The sequence below is a fragment of the Triturus cristatus genome, chromosome 4_1 (assembly GCF_964204655.1).
Source record: "Triturus cristatus chromosome 4_1, aTriCri1.1, whole genome shotgun sequence".
In the NCBI taxonomy this organism is placed as follows: Eukaryota; Metazoa; Chordata; class Amphibia; order Caudata; family Salamandridae; genus Triturus; species Triturus cristatus.
This window is the reverse complement of record NC_140585.1, coordinates 458,881,663-458,895,379: the sequence shown is the minus strand read 5'-3', so window position 1 is coordinate 458,895,379 and position 13,717 is coordinate 458,881,663. Positions and strand designations below refer to the sequence as shown.

At 41.9% G+C, this 13,717-nt stretch overlaps 1 protein-coding gene across 11 annotated transcripts in view; it reads right to left on the bottom strand.

The window, feature by feature from the left end:
• The window catches only part of CALD1 (caldesmon 1), a 567,652-nt gene that overhangs the window by 102,682 nt on the left and 451,253 nt on the right, over positions 1-13,717 (bottom strand). For all 11 annotated transcript variants that reach the window (XM_085652624.1, XM_085652626.1, XM_085652628.1 and 8 more), the window contains one exon: positions 11,561-11,698. In XM_085652624.1, coding sequence (XP_085508750.1) covers positions 11,561-11,698 — 138 coding nt within the window. The remainder of the gene's footprint in view (positions 1-11,560; positions 11,699-13,717) is intronic.

Genomic DNA, 13,717 nt, shown 5'->3' with positions numbered 1-13,717 from the left:
TCGATACAGGTTGCCCAGCAGGGCTTCGTGTATTTGGGGATTTTTATATCCATGGATCCTGCTGTGCGCTATGAGAGGAATCTGCTCCCCCCCTTGGCACGCTTGAGGCGAGATGTTGAAGGTTGGCGGAGGCTGCCGCTCTCCCTTGTTGGGCGTGCGGCCCTGTTCAAAATGATGTCTCTTCCCCGCTTCCTCTACGCCCTCCAGAACACCTTGGACTGGGTACCGGCCAAATACTTTCGGGAGGTCGAAGGCCTCCAACGGACGTTGCTGTGGGATGGGCGGCCGCGAACAGCTATTTCAAAGTTGACGCTCCCATGGTACGATGGGGGCATTGCGCTCCCAGACATCCGACGGTACTATTGGGCCACGCAGCTGAGCACGATCAACCATGGGTTTTATGGCCCTGCCCTCAGCCCTGGGTATCCCATGGATATGTGGCTGCTGCGTGGCGGCAACTACTACAGGGCGTTGTATTCGCGGTCCTTAGACTCGTCCCTCACGGGGCCCACAGGTGTGGCGGTGCGTGTATGGAAGATGGCGACTGACTCGTTGGGCTGGAAGGATAGGCTCACCCTCGCTACCCCATTGTTTGAATCGGAAAGATTGGGAAGACTCTGGCATACGAAGGGCTTTGATAAGTGGGACCTGATAGGTATATCCAAGGTGGGAGATGTGCTGCATAAGGGGAGGGTGAAGTCCTTCGAGGAGTTGCAGACTGAGTATGAGCTAGGGCCCTCAGAGTACTTCAGGTATATCCAGCTGCGTCACGCCCTCCGATCAGTCCTCGTGGAGGGTGAGAAGGTGCCGGAGTCCTCTCCCCTTGAGGACCGAGTCCTTGATGGTCATATGCCCGAGAGCACGATCTCGCTCATATATAAGAAGTTGATTAATGTCCGGGCAGACATGCTTTTGGGGCTGAGAGAACAGTGGACTAGGGATGGCCTTGAATTGGATAATGAGGACTGGCAGTCAGCGGTTTCTTCTCCTAAGGAGGTTGCGATCCCGTCGCGTCTGAGGCTGGTGCAGCTTAAAATACTGCACCGGGTGTATGTGACGGGGCCACGGCTGGTCCACATGGGATTCTCGGAGGACGGCCTGTGCAGAAGGGGATGTGGTATGGTGGATACTTTCCTGCACATCATTTGGGAATGTTGTGTCATTGTGGAGTTCTGGAGGAGAGTCCATGCAGTTATGGGGGAGGTGACGGGCACTGCGGTACAGCCGGAGGCGCGGTGTTGCCTCCTGAATGTCTGGGGGCCCACTGACCTCGATGAGGCGCAGACCCAATGGGTGACTCTGGGTAACATGGTTGCTAAAAGGGACATCGCGCGATTGTGGGGCTCCTCGGGACCCCCTACCCTGACCGCGTGGAAGGAGAACATGGACTGGAGCATGTTTAGGGAGAAGACGGTCTACTGCTCTAGAGGTCGCCACCGGAAGTGGCATGCCATCTGGGGGCGGTGGAACCAATACAGGGGGGGAATATGTCTTGCCCCGGATCTGGAACCTCCCGAGGAACAGCTTTCCCCCTGACCTACTTTCCAGCACAGTTGGGTTCTAGGAACTGTTTTGGGCCTCTGCTGTCCCCCTTCTTCCTCCGTACACAGTCTTGTAACTAGTAGATGAGTGGGGTCCGGCCTCCCCTGGGGGCTTTCGCCATGGGCTTTCAATGTCCTTGCCTTGCTGGGGTTTGTTGTGAGTTTTTTCTGTATTTACTTAAAATTGGACCTTTGCATTACTCTTTGAACTGTATTGGGGACACATCACTGTATCCAACTCTCAATGCTGCCGAACCTCCGGGCTGTCGGCTGAATAGCTATGTCCTGAATTTTGAAATAAAGGTTTTCAAAAAAAAAAAAAAAAAAAAAAAAAAGTTATAGCATCTTTATTACATGTCAAATAGCCAATCTATTCTAAAAGAACTCATTAGCGCTAAGCTTTCTTTTAATAAAGTGTCTACTGACTCTGCAAATTTGTATTTGCTTAAATCTAGCGCTAAATACTACACTGCACAAAACAAATCTGGTAATCTTCTTGCTAAGTATCTCAAGGTTAAAAAAGAACGTACCAAAATTGAATCTATCACATCTTCATCTAATACTGTGCTTCATAGAGACGAAGACATTCTCTTGGAATTTTCCAACTTCTACAAATCATTATACACCCCTGAGTCTTCACCTCTTCTATCTGATATTGATCAGTATTTAGCCTCCATTTCTCCTCCTCCTTCCTCTTTGAACGTAGATTTCTCTTCTCTAGAATCTGATATACACGCTAAAGATATTCTCAAGGCTATCCAGTCACTCAAAAAGGGGAAAGCTCTGGGTCCGGACGGCTTTACGATAGAATTCTACACACACTTTTCTAATTTACTTATTCCCAAATTACTTAATTTATTCCTATTTTTTATTGCTTCCCGGAGTTCTGAAGGTTCATTTCAAGAGGCTCTAATTTGTCTCCTCCCTAAAGAAGGTAAAGATCATTCCTTATGTAAAAATTATAGGCCTATTTCTTTAATTAATTTGGACTATAAAATTTTCGCGAAGATTCTTGCGCTTCGTCTGGATAATATTTTACCTCACTTAATAGGCAAAGAACAATGTGGTTTCATTAAAGGTCGCCACCTCTCGGATAATACCCGTCTCTTTTTCAATGTACTTAGTAAGTCTCATTCCCATCACTCCTCACTAGCAGCCGTGGCTTTGGATGCTGAGAAAGCTTTTGATAGGGTTAACTGGCAGTTTATCTTTTCGACCCTTACCTGGTTTGGTTTCGGCCCTAAGTTTCTATCCTATGTTTCATTGCTTTACTCTTTTCCAAAATCATTTATTCTGGCTAATGGATTGGTTTCTTCTGCTTTCCCACTACTCAGAGGTGTCAGACAGGGTTGTCCTCTCTCTCCGCTTTTATTTATCCTGACCCTAGAACCCTTCTTATCTAAAATCCGGATGAACAAGAACATTACTGGTTTTCCTTATGGTGATCAGCAATTAAAAATCTCGGCTTATGCCGATGATATTCTTTTATTTATATCTAATCCCCAATCTTCTTTACCGGCCTTTCTTTCAGAAGTCTCTACTTTCTCCTCGGTTTCAGGGTACAAGCTCAATGTAGATAAATGCGAAATTCTTCCATTAAATAAGTATTGTTTCCATGCTGACTTTGTATCTTCTTCCTTTCATTGGAGTCCTACGAAGATTAAATATTTAGGCCTATGGTTCACTCCCTCTATTAAAGATACTGTAGCGCTCAATCTTAAAAATCTTCTGTCAACATTATCCGACTCTACAGCGCGGTGGCACCCCTTGTTTTTATCATGGTGGGGTAGACTGGATTCTGTAAAAATGATGTTGGTCCCTATAATTTTATTCTTCTTGTCCAATCTTCCTGTTAACATTCCTAAATCCTGGTACAAAAAAATATATACTATTCTCTCGTAATTTCTGTGGCAAAAGAAAAAGTCTAGGATGTCTTTTTCCAAACTCAAACAACCTAAACACTTGGGTGGTGTTAATTTTCCTGACTTTGCATCTTATCATACTTCCTTCTTCCTGAAGAATTCCTCGGTATTACTATCTCAGAATGCAACAGATTTACTATCTTTGCCTTTGTGGGTAGAAATTGAATCTCATTTCATTTCCCCTTTCTCATTTGATGAATTTCTGTCTTTATCTAACACCCCCCAAAAATTTTCTCTCCCCATTCTTATGCATACTCGTAAACTATTTCATCCTATTATGTTAGATGGTTTAGATGACCGAAATAGGTTCTTGCGTTCTCCGATTTGGTATAACAATCATATTAAGATTAAAAATCGGACTATTTTTTGGAAGGATTGGTTCAAGCTTGGTCTTAAGTGGACACATCAGCTTTTACCTGTATATCCTTCTCTACATTACAATCGTGTTATTCCCTCCCCCTTTCGTATCACCCTAAATATATATTACTGACCCTAGCTGCTCAAAGTTCTTACGATAAGCTTATGACTTCTTCCGTGCAGACCACTCCCTCTCCAGTTCCAATCTCATTCTTAACAGGGAACATTTCAGCTTCTCAAATTTATAACAAATTAAGATTCATTGGTCAGCCCCGTAATAAATCTGCAGTTGAATCTAGCTGAGAATCTGATTTATCTACTTCCTTTTCCACTTCAACCTGGGATAAAATTTGGATTAAACTTCGGAAATCTTCTAGGGCAGCAAATACCACACAAACACTGTTCTTTATATATAACAGACTTTTACTCACTCCTGATAAACTACATCAAATTAATCATCTATGTCCCTCTACCTGTTGGTCATGTCCAGCCCCGGTTGCAGACCTTATGCACATGCTATTTACTTGCCCAGTTATTCATCAATTTTGGTCTAGGGTTTGGCAACAAATTAACAAACTATTTCATACGCAAATCCCATTTTCTTTTGCCCATATTTTTCTGGGTAGTGTTGCAGAGGTTTGGTCCTCCTCTACCTCCCTTAATATCCTCATTATTGATTTACTTATTGCTGTTGCTTTCCAACAAATTACTAAATCATGGAAAAATGCCTCAAATGTTTCTTTTCAGGCCTGGTGGTATGGAGTTTGTTATAACCATCGATTGGATAGAGCCTATGTTCACCTGATTACATTAGCCATTAAACGTGACTTACTATGGCTACCTGTGACTAACTTCCTAAATGTGTCTGCTCAATCGTTGCCATCGCATACTCCAGTCATAGAAGAAGTTTCCAAACCTCCTTAGATTATAATTAGTTAAATATGGTTGTATTTTGTGCTTTATTCTCAATATATAATTAAGTTTGTAGTAGTGAGATCAACATGATATATGTGTTATATATTAGACCAACATTTTCAGTGATATAAGTATATGATATTTCTATCTGTTTACTTTTCCTCCTCCCCCCCCTTCTTTCTCATTCCTATCTCCTTTTTCTTCTCTCCTCTTCTTACTTTTTCTTTCCTTATTGTACGCAATATTTTTTCTACTTTGTACTATTGACACATACTGTATTGTATTATTGCTCTATCTTATGTTTATTTCCAATAAACTTTTCTTTAAACTTAAAAAAAAAGAGATACTATATGTGTTCTGTGTGCAAGGAAACATTGCACTGCTACTGTCAGTTTTCACCTGTGGGGTGTGAGAGGAACGCTTGTGCTACTGCTTTTGTACATTTTTCTGTGTAGGAAGGAAACTTGCACTGCTACTTCCCTAGCTGTACCTTTATGATATCAATGATTGAAGCTTGCACTCCTGAGCTGCATACCCATTTTGTGTAGGAGAGTGACGTTTTTAGTGTTATAGCATCTGTTGTGCTCATTATGTGTATGAATGTGACACTGCAAGAACTTGCACTGCTCTTTCTATTACAGCTGTGCTTATTTTTTATATGAGGTATTTTGATGTACCTATTTAATCAGGTTCATCAGAAGGGGGAAAGGATCATTATATGCCATGCTTGCCCGTCCTTCCCAGGGATCTGCACTGATTCAGTCAAATGTATTTACAGATTTTCAACTAAAAACAAGCTTGTCATCTTCATTTTGTGATATAATGTAAATAGAATATTGTGCAATCTCCTAACAAAGAACATTAGGTGACATTATGTTGTGATTTTAGGCCAAGGCCCTTTCTCATCCACAAAAACTAACAAACAAATACAGCAAAAAATGACGTTTTAAGAAGGTACACTTTAACAACTTCTTTGTGGCAGGGAAGGACGCAAAGTATTCTTCCGTCGTCCGCAGCTTGTATAAATCTCAAGCAATAGCTTGGACCCACAAGTACACTAACAACTAGTAAACCTACAAGACACATGCACATTACCCCTGCTATGTCCAAATATACAACCGGTGTGACTTGCTCTGGGGAGCCACTTTAGCAAAGACCAATCGGTGGGACCCAATATCTGAGCTTTTGTCTCATCTTGCGCTGCGGTCTAATTTAACATTTACTGGACCTCAAAGGAGTTTGCTATGGTTTGGGAAGTACTACACTCTAGTTATAATCATGTAATGTAAATTAAATTTTGTAACATTCCACCCATCTCGGTGTAAGAAGAACCTAGACTACTCGGGCACTCTGCAGGTTCTTGCGTGGCTGAACCTCGTTAAGGTAGAACTCTCATCAGTCAGTAATGGCCACACGCCAAGTTGCAAGGTAACTTGATTTTCTTCTATATCTGATTGTCATTTCAGAAGAATTTAATTATTTACTTTTGAGTTTTTACCCACTTAAGCAAACCTGCCCAGATTTTTGACAGCTGTCTCATGGCAGCAGATGTGCACATTGCTATCAAAGAAAAGAAACACAGACCGCAATATGAAAGCTCCAGCTAAGGGCCAGAGAATGGGCTGTTTGATCAGTACATCTCGTAAAATCACCAGAAGGAAGCCACTGCTGTATAAGGCCATTAGACATGATCCTACAATCACAATAAATTCACAATAGAACATCGCAATAATTTCATCTGAACACATGAATATAGCCTTATAGCCACTGCCAAGGACTATACCAGCAGTTAAAGGCCCTGAACCTGAGTTATAGGCCCGAGCTGAGGGTCTTTAATAACAGGTTTACTCCGAGGGAGAAGAGCTATAAGGATATTAGAATATTCTAGCCACTAAGGCTAGAATTTTCTAAATTAAAAAGGGAGAAACAAAGACAAGCATTGTAATGTTGGAACAGAAGGTGTGTACCAGCCATTATAAGCCCAAAGCTACTCTGTCGTTTTCAATAGGGCTCTCAACATTCCAATGTGAATAACTGTTTTTGCACTCACATTTTCTACTGAAAAAGCAATTATATATTTTCTGTGAGCTGACTGGAGCTACAGTGCTTGTCAAAAGTCATCACGAGCTTAAAAACAACACACACCACTTCATAATATGTATTGGCAAGTCATGCTCTAATTCGGGGTCACACAGACATGCGGCGAGTAAAACAAAGATGGCACACATTTAAGTAGAACATGCAAACACCCAACAAATGAAGTACCTACAGTAAACAAAATTACGAAGTAGATCTGTGGAATAATCATGAAAGCCAGACAGTTAGCACACATTACACCTCTGTCTCCTGGAGCTGTCACTTTGACTTCTTAACAAACCAACTAGAACATAAGTGTCGTATTTAATCAAAGTTTATGTATACTAAGTTAGGGACTGATTCACAAAAGTCCCAGCTGCAAAGTAGAATTTGCTAGTTGGAGGATTACACCTACAATTTTACTTATTTCCACTTTTTCTGGAATTTACAAGCAATTCAAAGACTAAGGTTGCTGGGAATGTCACAGATTCGAATATTACTTAAACATAAACATTCACACGTAAAGAAATGCTGCAAGCCTACAATTTCAGCATTGCAGTTGGGAAAAATAATGCCAAAGTACACATTTTAGGATACCTTCTTCCAATTCCCAACAAGATACAGACTTTTTCCTGCTTTTGACACGAGTAAATCCCTGATTATAATGTGCATGCTGAAAGCTCACGAATAGTTAAAAAACTTGAAGCTTTTGGCTGCTCATTCCCTCAACTAAATTGATGACGTGAGACTGTGAGAAGATTTATTCACATGGAAAGTTCTGCACGCAATGTGGAAATTTAAACATGGGTAAATCCATTAATGGGAGCAAATCCATGTTTTTCTAATCATTCATGTGAATTTGGAGTCAAAAACAATGTGGTTTATGCATTTAATCTCATACAGAGTGTTTAAAGTGAACAGCCAAATTCACACCGAGGATCTGCACTCATGGTGGAATTTCTGCAATGAGAATTTTAATAGTGGAGACTCCGCCACGACTGTGGCGGCTCTTTGTGAACTGGGCCCTAAATGCGGTAGCAAACGTGTATGCTGAGTTAGTGATACAATTGTTGTTGTGTCAAAGTGAGTAAAGAATCACCTAAAAGCTAAAATATATAATTTCGGGACACATTTCAACTCCGAAGTGGTTGTACATTAGCAAACTTTAGATGTATTTAGGGTACAAAATGCAATGTGTTCCATGTGCAAAATATTTAAGAATGGAAAGCTCAGGTATATCATTTCCTGTGTGGTGGCAACTTTATTGGTATGAAAGATTTGAAGGGTAATGAAAGGTAATGAAGGGTTTCAGGGCCAGTGCCCTGGAAGGATTTTGCCAAGTTGGGAGGGTACAATTTATTCTTGTGCATGTGACAGATCTACTAAATGAAATAGATGTTCGAATACATTTTCGGTCCTTGGTTCAGTATGAAATATAAATGTTTCCACATCTATGTCTAGTTTCAGCCAAGATGTGAAAATATTCTACCGTCTCTCTTTCAGTTTTTCAATTTTCAGCTTATGAAATCATTCAAGCAAAAAAGAAGGTCAAACCCGGAGTGTGCTTGGTCTCCTTACTAAACCATTCAGACCATGTTAGCACCCACTTATGTCTTACCTACACTTCATGAGGGATGCTTTAGCATGATGGATATATCAGTAGAACATCATGGGCATGATACTTTTCTGAATTTCTGTCCTGCCACCGGTTTCATTATTTTATTATTAGATGAGTTATGCCCTTCTAATGCGGTTTCAGGGATCTATCTTTCCCTTTGTATGCTTTCAGCATTTGTTTTTCAGCACTCCTTGAGAGTGCATGGTACTCTCCCCCATCTCCCATATGTTTTCCCTGTTTAGTCTGTCCATTTCACTAAACCACTCCTTCTTCACCAGGGCCGTAGTAGTCTCCCTCTCATCCACAGTGATGCATGCTGCTTTCCATATTGAAGGAACCAGCAAAAAACATGTTCCTCGACATTATTTTTTTACTGTTTTGCATTTACAAGAGCCAGTGAAAAAGAGCAAACATCTGAAATGAAAAGGCACATCTCTATGATCTGTTTCCCCCAAATAAAATCAGTCAAGTCTTTTTGGCATTCTTCCTTTCCACTGTCAACAAAAGGAGACATTCAATGGTATCTGATAAGTCTATAATTCTCTAGTACCATGAGTTAGAGGAAAGAATGATGGAAGCATACAAGAAATGTCTGTCTGACTCACAGAACATCTCTTAAGCACTTGAGGTACTGCAGCCGGGTACAGCAAACATTTGTGTCTAACTCAAGGAACTTCTGGTAACGACTTCAGGCTTTGCAGCCTACTATAGCAAAGATTTGTGTTTGACTCAAGAGCACTGTAGTAAAGAACTAAGGTACTGCAACCTCTCACTCTCATCCCCACCAGTTGCAGTCAGTGGTCACCCTCCCCTCCTCACTTTCTACTCCTCCCTTGTTGCTAGTCCTATGCATCTCTCCATTCCAGTTTTCCATTGCTCTGTTACAATACTGGTCGCTGCTGCCTTACACATTCAAGAACACAGTTAGCGACTGGTATTACCTATCAATAGTACAGTCATTAAAAATACAAAAACATGCAGGAGATGCACCCACTAATGATTTTCGCTATTATAACCCAACACTGGGGTATTTATTTAAGACAGAGAAACATGCAAAAGATATTTGGCTTGCTAAAGTGAATCTGTAAATCATACGCTGTATCCACGCCCTCTCTAAAAGTTGTCTGCTCATGAGGATAGCGGCAGAAGCGTATACGAGACTCGTATCTAACCCAAGGGACATCTAGTAACTTAAGGTACTGTAGCTTGGTACAGCAAATGTTTTGTGTCTGAGTTGAGAGACCTCTAGTAATGTCTTATGGTATGCAGCCTGCTACATCAAAGATTTGTGTCTAACTGAAGGGATCTCTGTTAGCAGCAGTTGGACCTGTCGGCCTTAGGGTGGTCTTATACCAATTTTTTTGACTTCTTACCTCTTGTTTTTCTGAATTCATTTTTGTTGGCCTTAGTACTCTGTGTTAACGTGCCTGCACTCACTCTTTAAAATTTGGTAAACTTAGCTTACACCTGATTGCCATAATTAATTGACTTACAAGTCCCCAACTATTGCATACACTGAGGGGTAGTAACTTAAATACCACTAGTGGGCCTGTAGCACTTATTGCGCCACCCTATTAAGTAGCCCTTTAAAACATATCTGGGGCCCGCCATTGCAACTTATATGCAGTTTAAAACTGCCATTTGACATTCCAAAATAACCTGTTGTGAAGCCTAAAACTCCCTTTTTAATACGTATACGTCACCCCCCCTAGGGTAGGTCCTAAACAGCCCATAGGGCAAGGTGCATTGTATTGTATTGTTGTTGGATATATACTTTAAAGTTTTTAATGTCCTGGTAGTGAAAAACTCATAAATATGTTTTTCACTACTGAGGCCTACCTGTGCCATTGGCTAAAATTGAGTTACCTAATTGCATTGCACTTAATAAGTGATAACTTTTTTGTGAACAGGTAGACATGTCATGTTTGGTGTCAAAAGAATTGTAATATAAAATCCACTTTGATGGTAAATTAAGATTTTAAGTCTCAATTCTGAATATGCCACTTTTAGAAAGTTGGCATTTTCATGTCCTAACCATTTGATGACTGCAGCCTGTATCCTGTGTCACATGCCTAGGAATACTTGATAGTTGGCCTTTGTGTATTCCCCCCAGACTGTAACCCAAAGTGGGACTAGTTGTCTGCAGGATGGGAGGGGTGGAGCTGTGCACAACCCCACTTACTTTTCAAAAGAGCTGCTTCAGCACACACACAAGGAACTTCACACTAGTCTTGCAAACTCCATACGTTTCTTCCACTCCAAAACTGGCACAAGCTATAGAAATAGGACACTCAGACCTACTCTTCAGTTCACTTCTGGACCTGTGGAGAACTCTCTGAGGACTGCCCCAATGCATGAGGCTTGCTATGTACTTCAGAGTACTGAGGTACTACTCCAAGGAGCCTCCCCTGCTCCCTGAACCCTGCCCTGTTCCCTGCTGCTCGAGACCTGCTTTTCTGCCGGAATCTGGGATCACCAGAGTGACTGCAAGGGTCAGTTTGCTGACCTCCTGTTCAACTTTACAGGGACACAAAGATCCAACAACTTTCAAACTGCACCCTGACCCAGCCTGAAGTTAGTCGTAATCCTCCAAGTGGGTCTGTGGGGCACTTCATCCCTTGGTCAAAAAAGACTTGGAAACAAAACAAAGTGGTTTGTTTTGGGTCCCAACTTTTATGGTCATTTTCCACACACAGGATGTGGATCCACTCTTGAAGGCTTCAAAACCGATTTGTGTCCATTCTATTTCAAATGTGATTTTCTGGCTGTTCCTCCGACACAGCCTTTATGCAAGGTGAAGGTCTCTAGTACGACTTCGAACAGATGTCTTTGAAAATATCAATACTATGATTTGGTCTGTTGCACTGATATCCACATTACAGTTCATTATTTTTCCCTATAAACAAGGGATTTCATATCTAGCATAAGAAGGCAGATACTGTACATGAAAAGCTGTTTTCACAACCTTTATATATTTGTCAAGCAGAAAGTAATTTTTTTACCCAAGTACTTTTTAGTATTTTTTATAATTGCAACACATTGCATTAACTGAACACTGGAAAATTCACAATTAACATAACTGATTCAAATGAATGGCTTTGTGATAAATGACTGCTGCATAGTGAGCGTACCTTAAGAGACCCTTTAGGCGTAACACATTTAAATGGTTTCTTTTCCTCTTGCAACCCATCCTCTGGAAGTTTTTGGCGTTTTTCTGCAGCCTCAGCTCTCCTCTTCTCAATTTCTTCTTTCAATCGCTTCTTTTCCTCCTAAAAGAAAATAACGCATTATCTGATTATTTTACAAAATCAAGATTGGCTATACCGATAGAAAATAACATTTAAACATAATACATACCAAAAAAGAACAAAACTTTCATGAAATGTTTCTTTTATTTGTATTATTGTGGAAGGGCAACTATTTCTTTCTGTGGGAAACAGACCAATAATTATCTATATGTTGTCAATCAGGCAGGACTGTTATATTAAAATGAACTATCTCCCATGCCTGAGTTTGTTTACTACACAACTACCCATACCTGATGTATCACCTATCACAGCCCTACCAGGATTGCCTGATAATTTCAGACTGCTACTAATAGAATGGACCAACTTTAATAAACCTTTAAGAATATACATTCCATCTAGGTAGGGAGGCACTTCGTTTTGCTGGAAAATGGTTGAAAATTATAAAAGCAGGAATGGTGGTAGGTGTTGCTACTTTTTTAACACTGCCTGAAAACAAATTACACAGCAACTATTGAAATAGGATTCAGGGATAAGAGAAAGGTATAACAGAATACAGTGCTAAACAATGCATAACTTTCCATCAGCCGGAACTCGATTATTTGAAATTGATCACTGAGTGAATACTTAGGGGCTGATTAGGATGGCAGGCGGACTCTTGTCCACCCGCCACCCTAATGGAGATGGGACGCCCACCATATGTGTGGAGGCACCGTGGGAAAGGTTAGGATGCGCCCTCCACACTGTCCGGCGCATCCCACATTTCTGACATTGCGGCGGGCGGTGCTTTCAGCAGCACCCGCCGCAATGGCAAAAAGGCATGTTGTGCATTTGCATGCACAACGTGGCAGGCACCGCGTGGTGCTTGCCATGTTGTGTATGCAAATGCAGGGGGTACCATAGGTACCCCCCATGTGCACCCCCAGCCCACCAATACCCTGGGGGCCCGTAATGGGCCCCCGCATGCATGGAAATGCATTTCACCGCATGTATTGTAATATGGATGGCGGTGTCTTGCAGACACCGCCACCATATCCAGCCCCTTTTCCACCTGGTCGACTGGTGGAAAATCAGCGGACGGTCTTCCCGTACGCCGGGGTCGCCCCAGCCATACTAATATGGCAGTGGGGAAATGGGTGGTGGGCGGAGGGAAATGTAGGGCGGATCGCCACCGCCATGCGGGCGGTGGCGATCCGCCCTACATCCTAATCGGCCCCCTGGTGTTGTAATTAATAGGTTTTGGATTAATAGGACCGCAATTGTTTATACTCAATATTTTGGCAATTCATAATGAGGTATTTAGATATCCGGATAAAACGTCAACATGATCTGTGATGACGAACTGCACACTTCCTATATATTTATATATATATATGAAGAAACGTATTCTGAGTGAAAAACACAGCACGCCCAACAGCATCACATTTGACATTATCACTCACTAGTGAGCTTTTCAGAACAGCGTGACTATGAAAGAGCACAAAATCCAGGAATCCAAGATGGCCCCTGCTACTTTAAGTAAGCCAAATTTGTTTATAAAGTTGATTCTGACAAGCAGCGGAGACAGGTTGCGGCTGGTGAGACCCTTTTCTAGGTCTCGCCTTGGCAGCGCATCTCAGCAAGACAAAGTAATCTGTATGTTGGGTGAAACTTCGTGTAATTTGTCATACTGCTTCGTATAACTGTGGCATTGCTGTTCTTATCTTGCTTTCTGTTGGCTGTTGATCTGATGGTAACTTCCGTGTAGTCCGGAAGCAGCGGACCCTAACTACAGTTTTCGTCCGCTCGCACTTGTTTTAATCGCCACGGCGCCCGCTTCATGGTGTGCGTTGTCATAGGTGACGAGCGCAGGCAGGATTGTTAAAGCCCGTGTTCAGATGTCTTCACACTGTAACTTAACCTCCTGTGTCTCCGGCACCACTCACAGGCTTCGTGCTACAGCGCTTCCCGCACTCTTCCTTTTTTAGCTGCTGTCTTCAAGTGTCGAAAGTTGATATTTGAAGGCATAGCAAGAAGAGGCTTTGACTAAAAGCGAAGCACAAT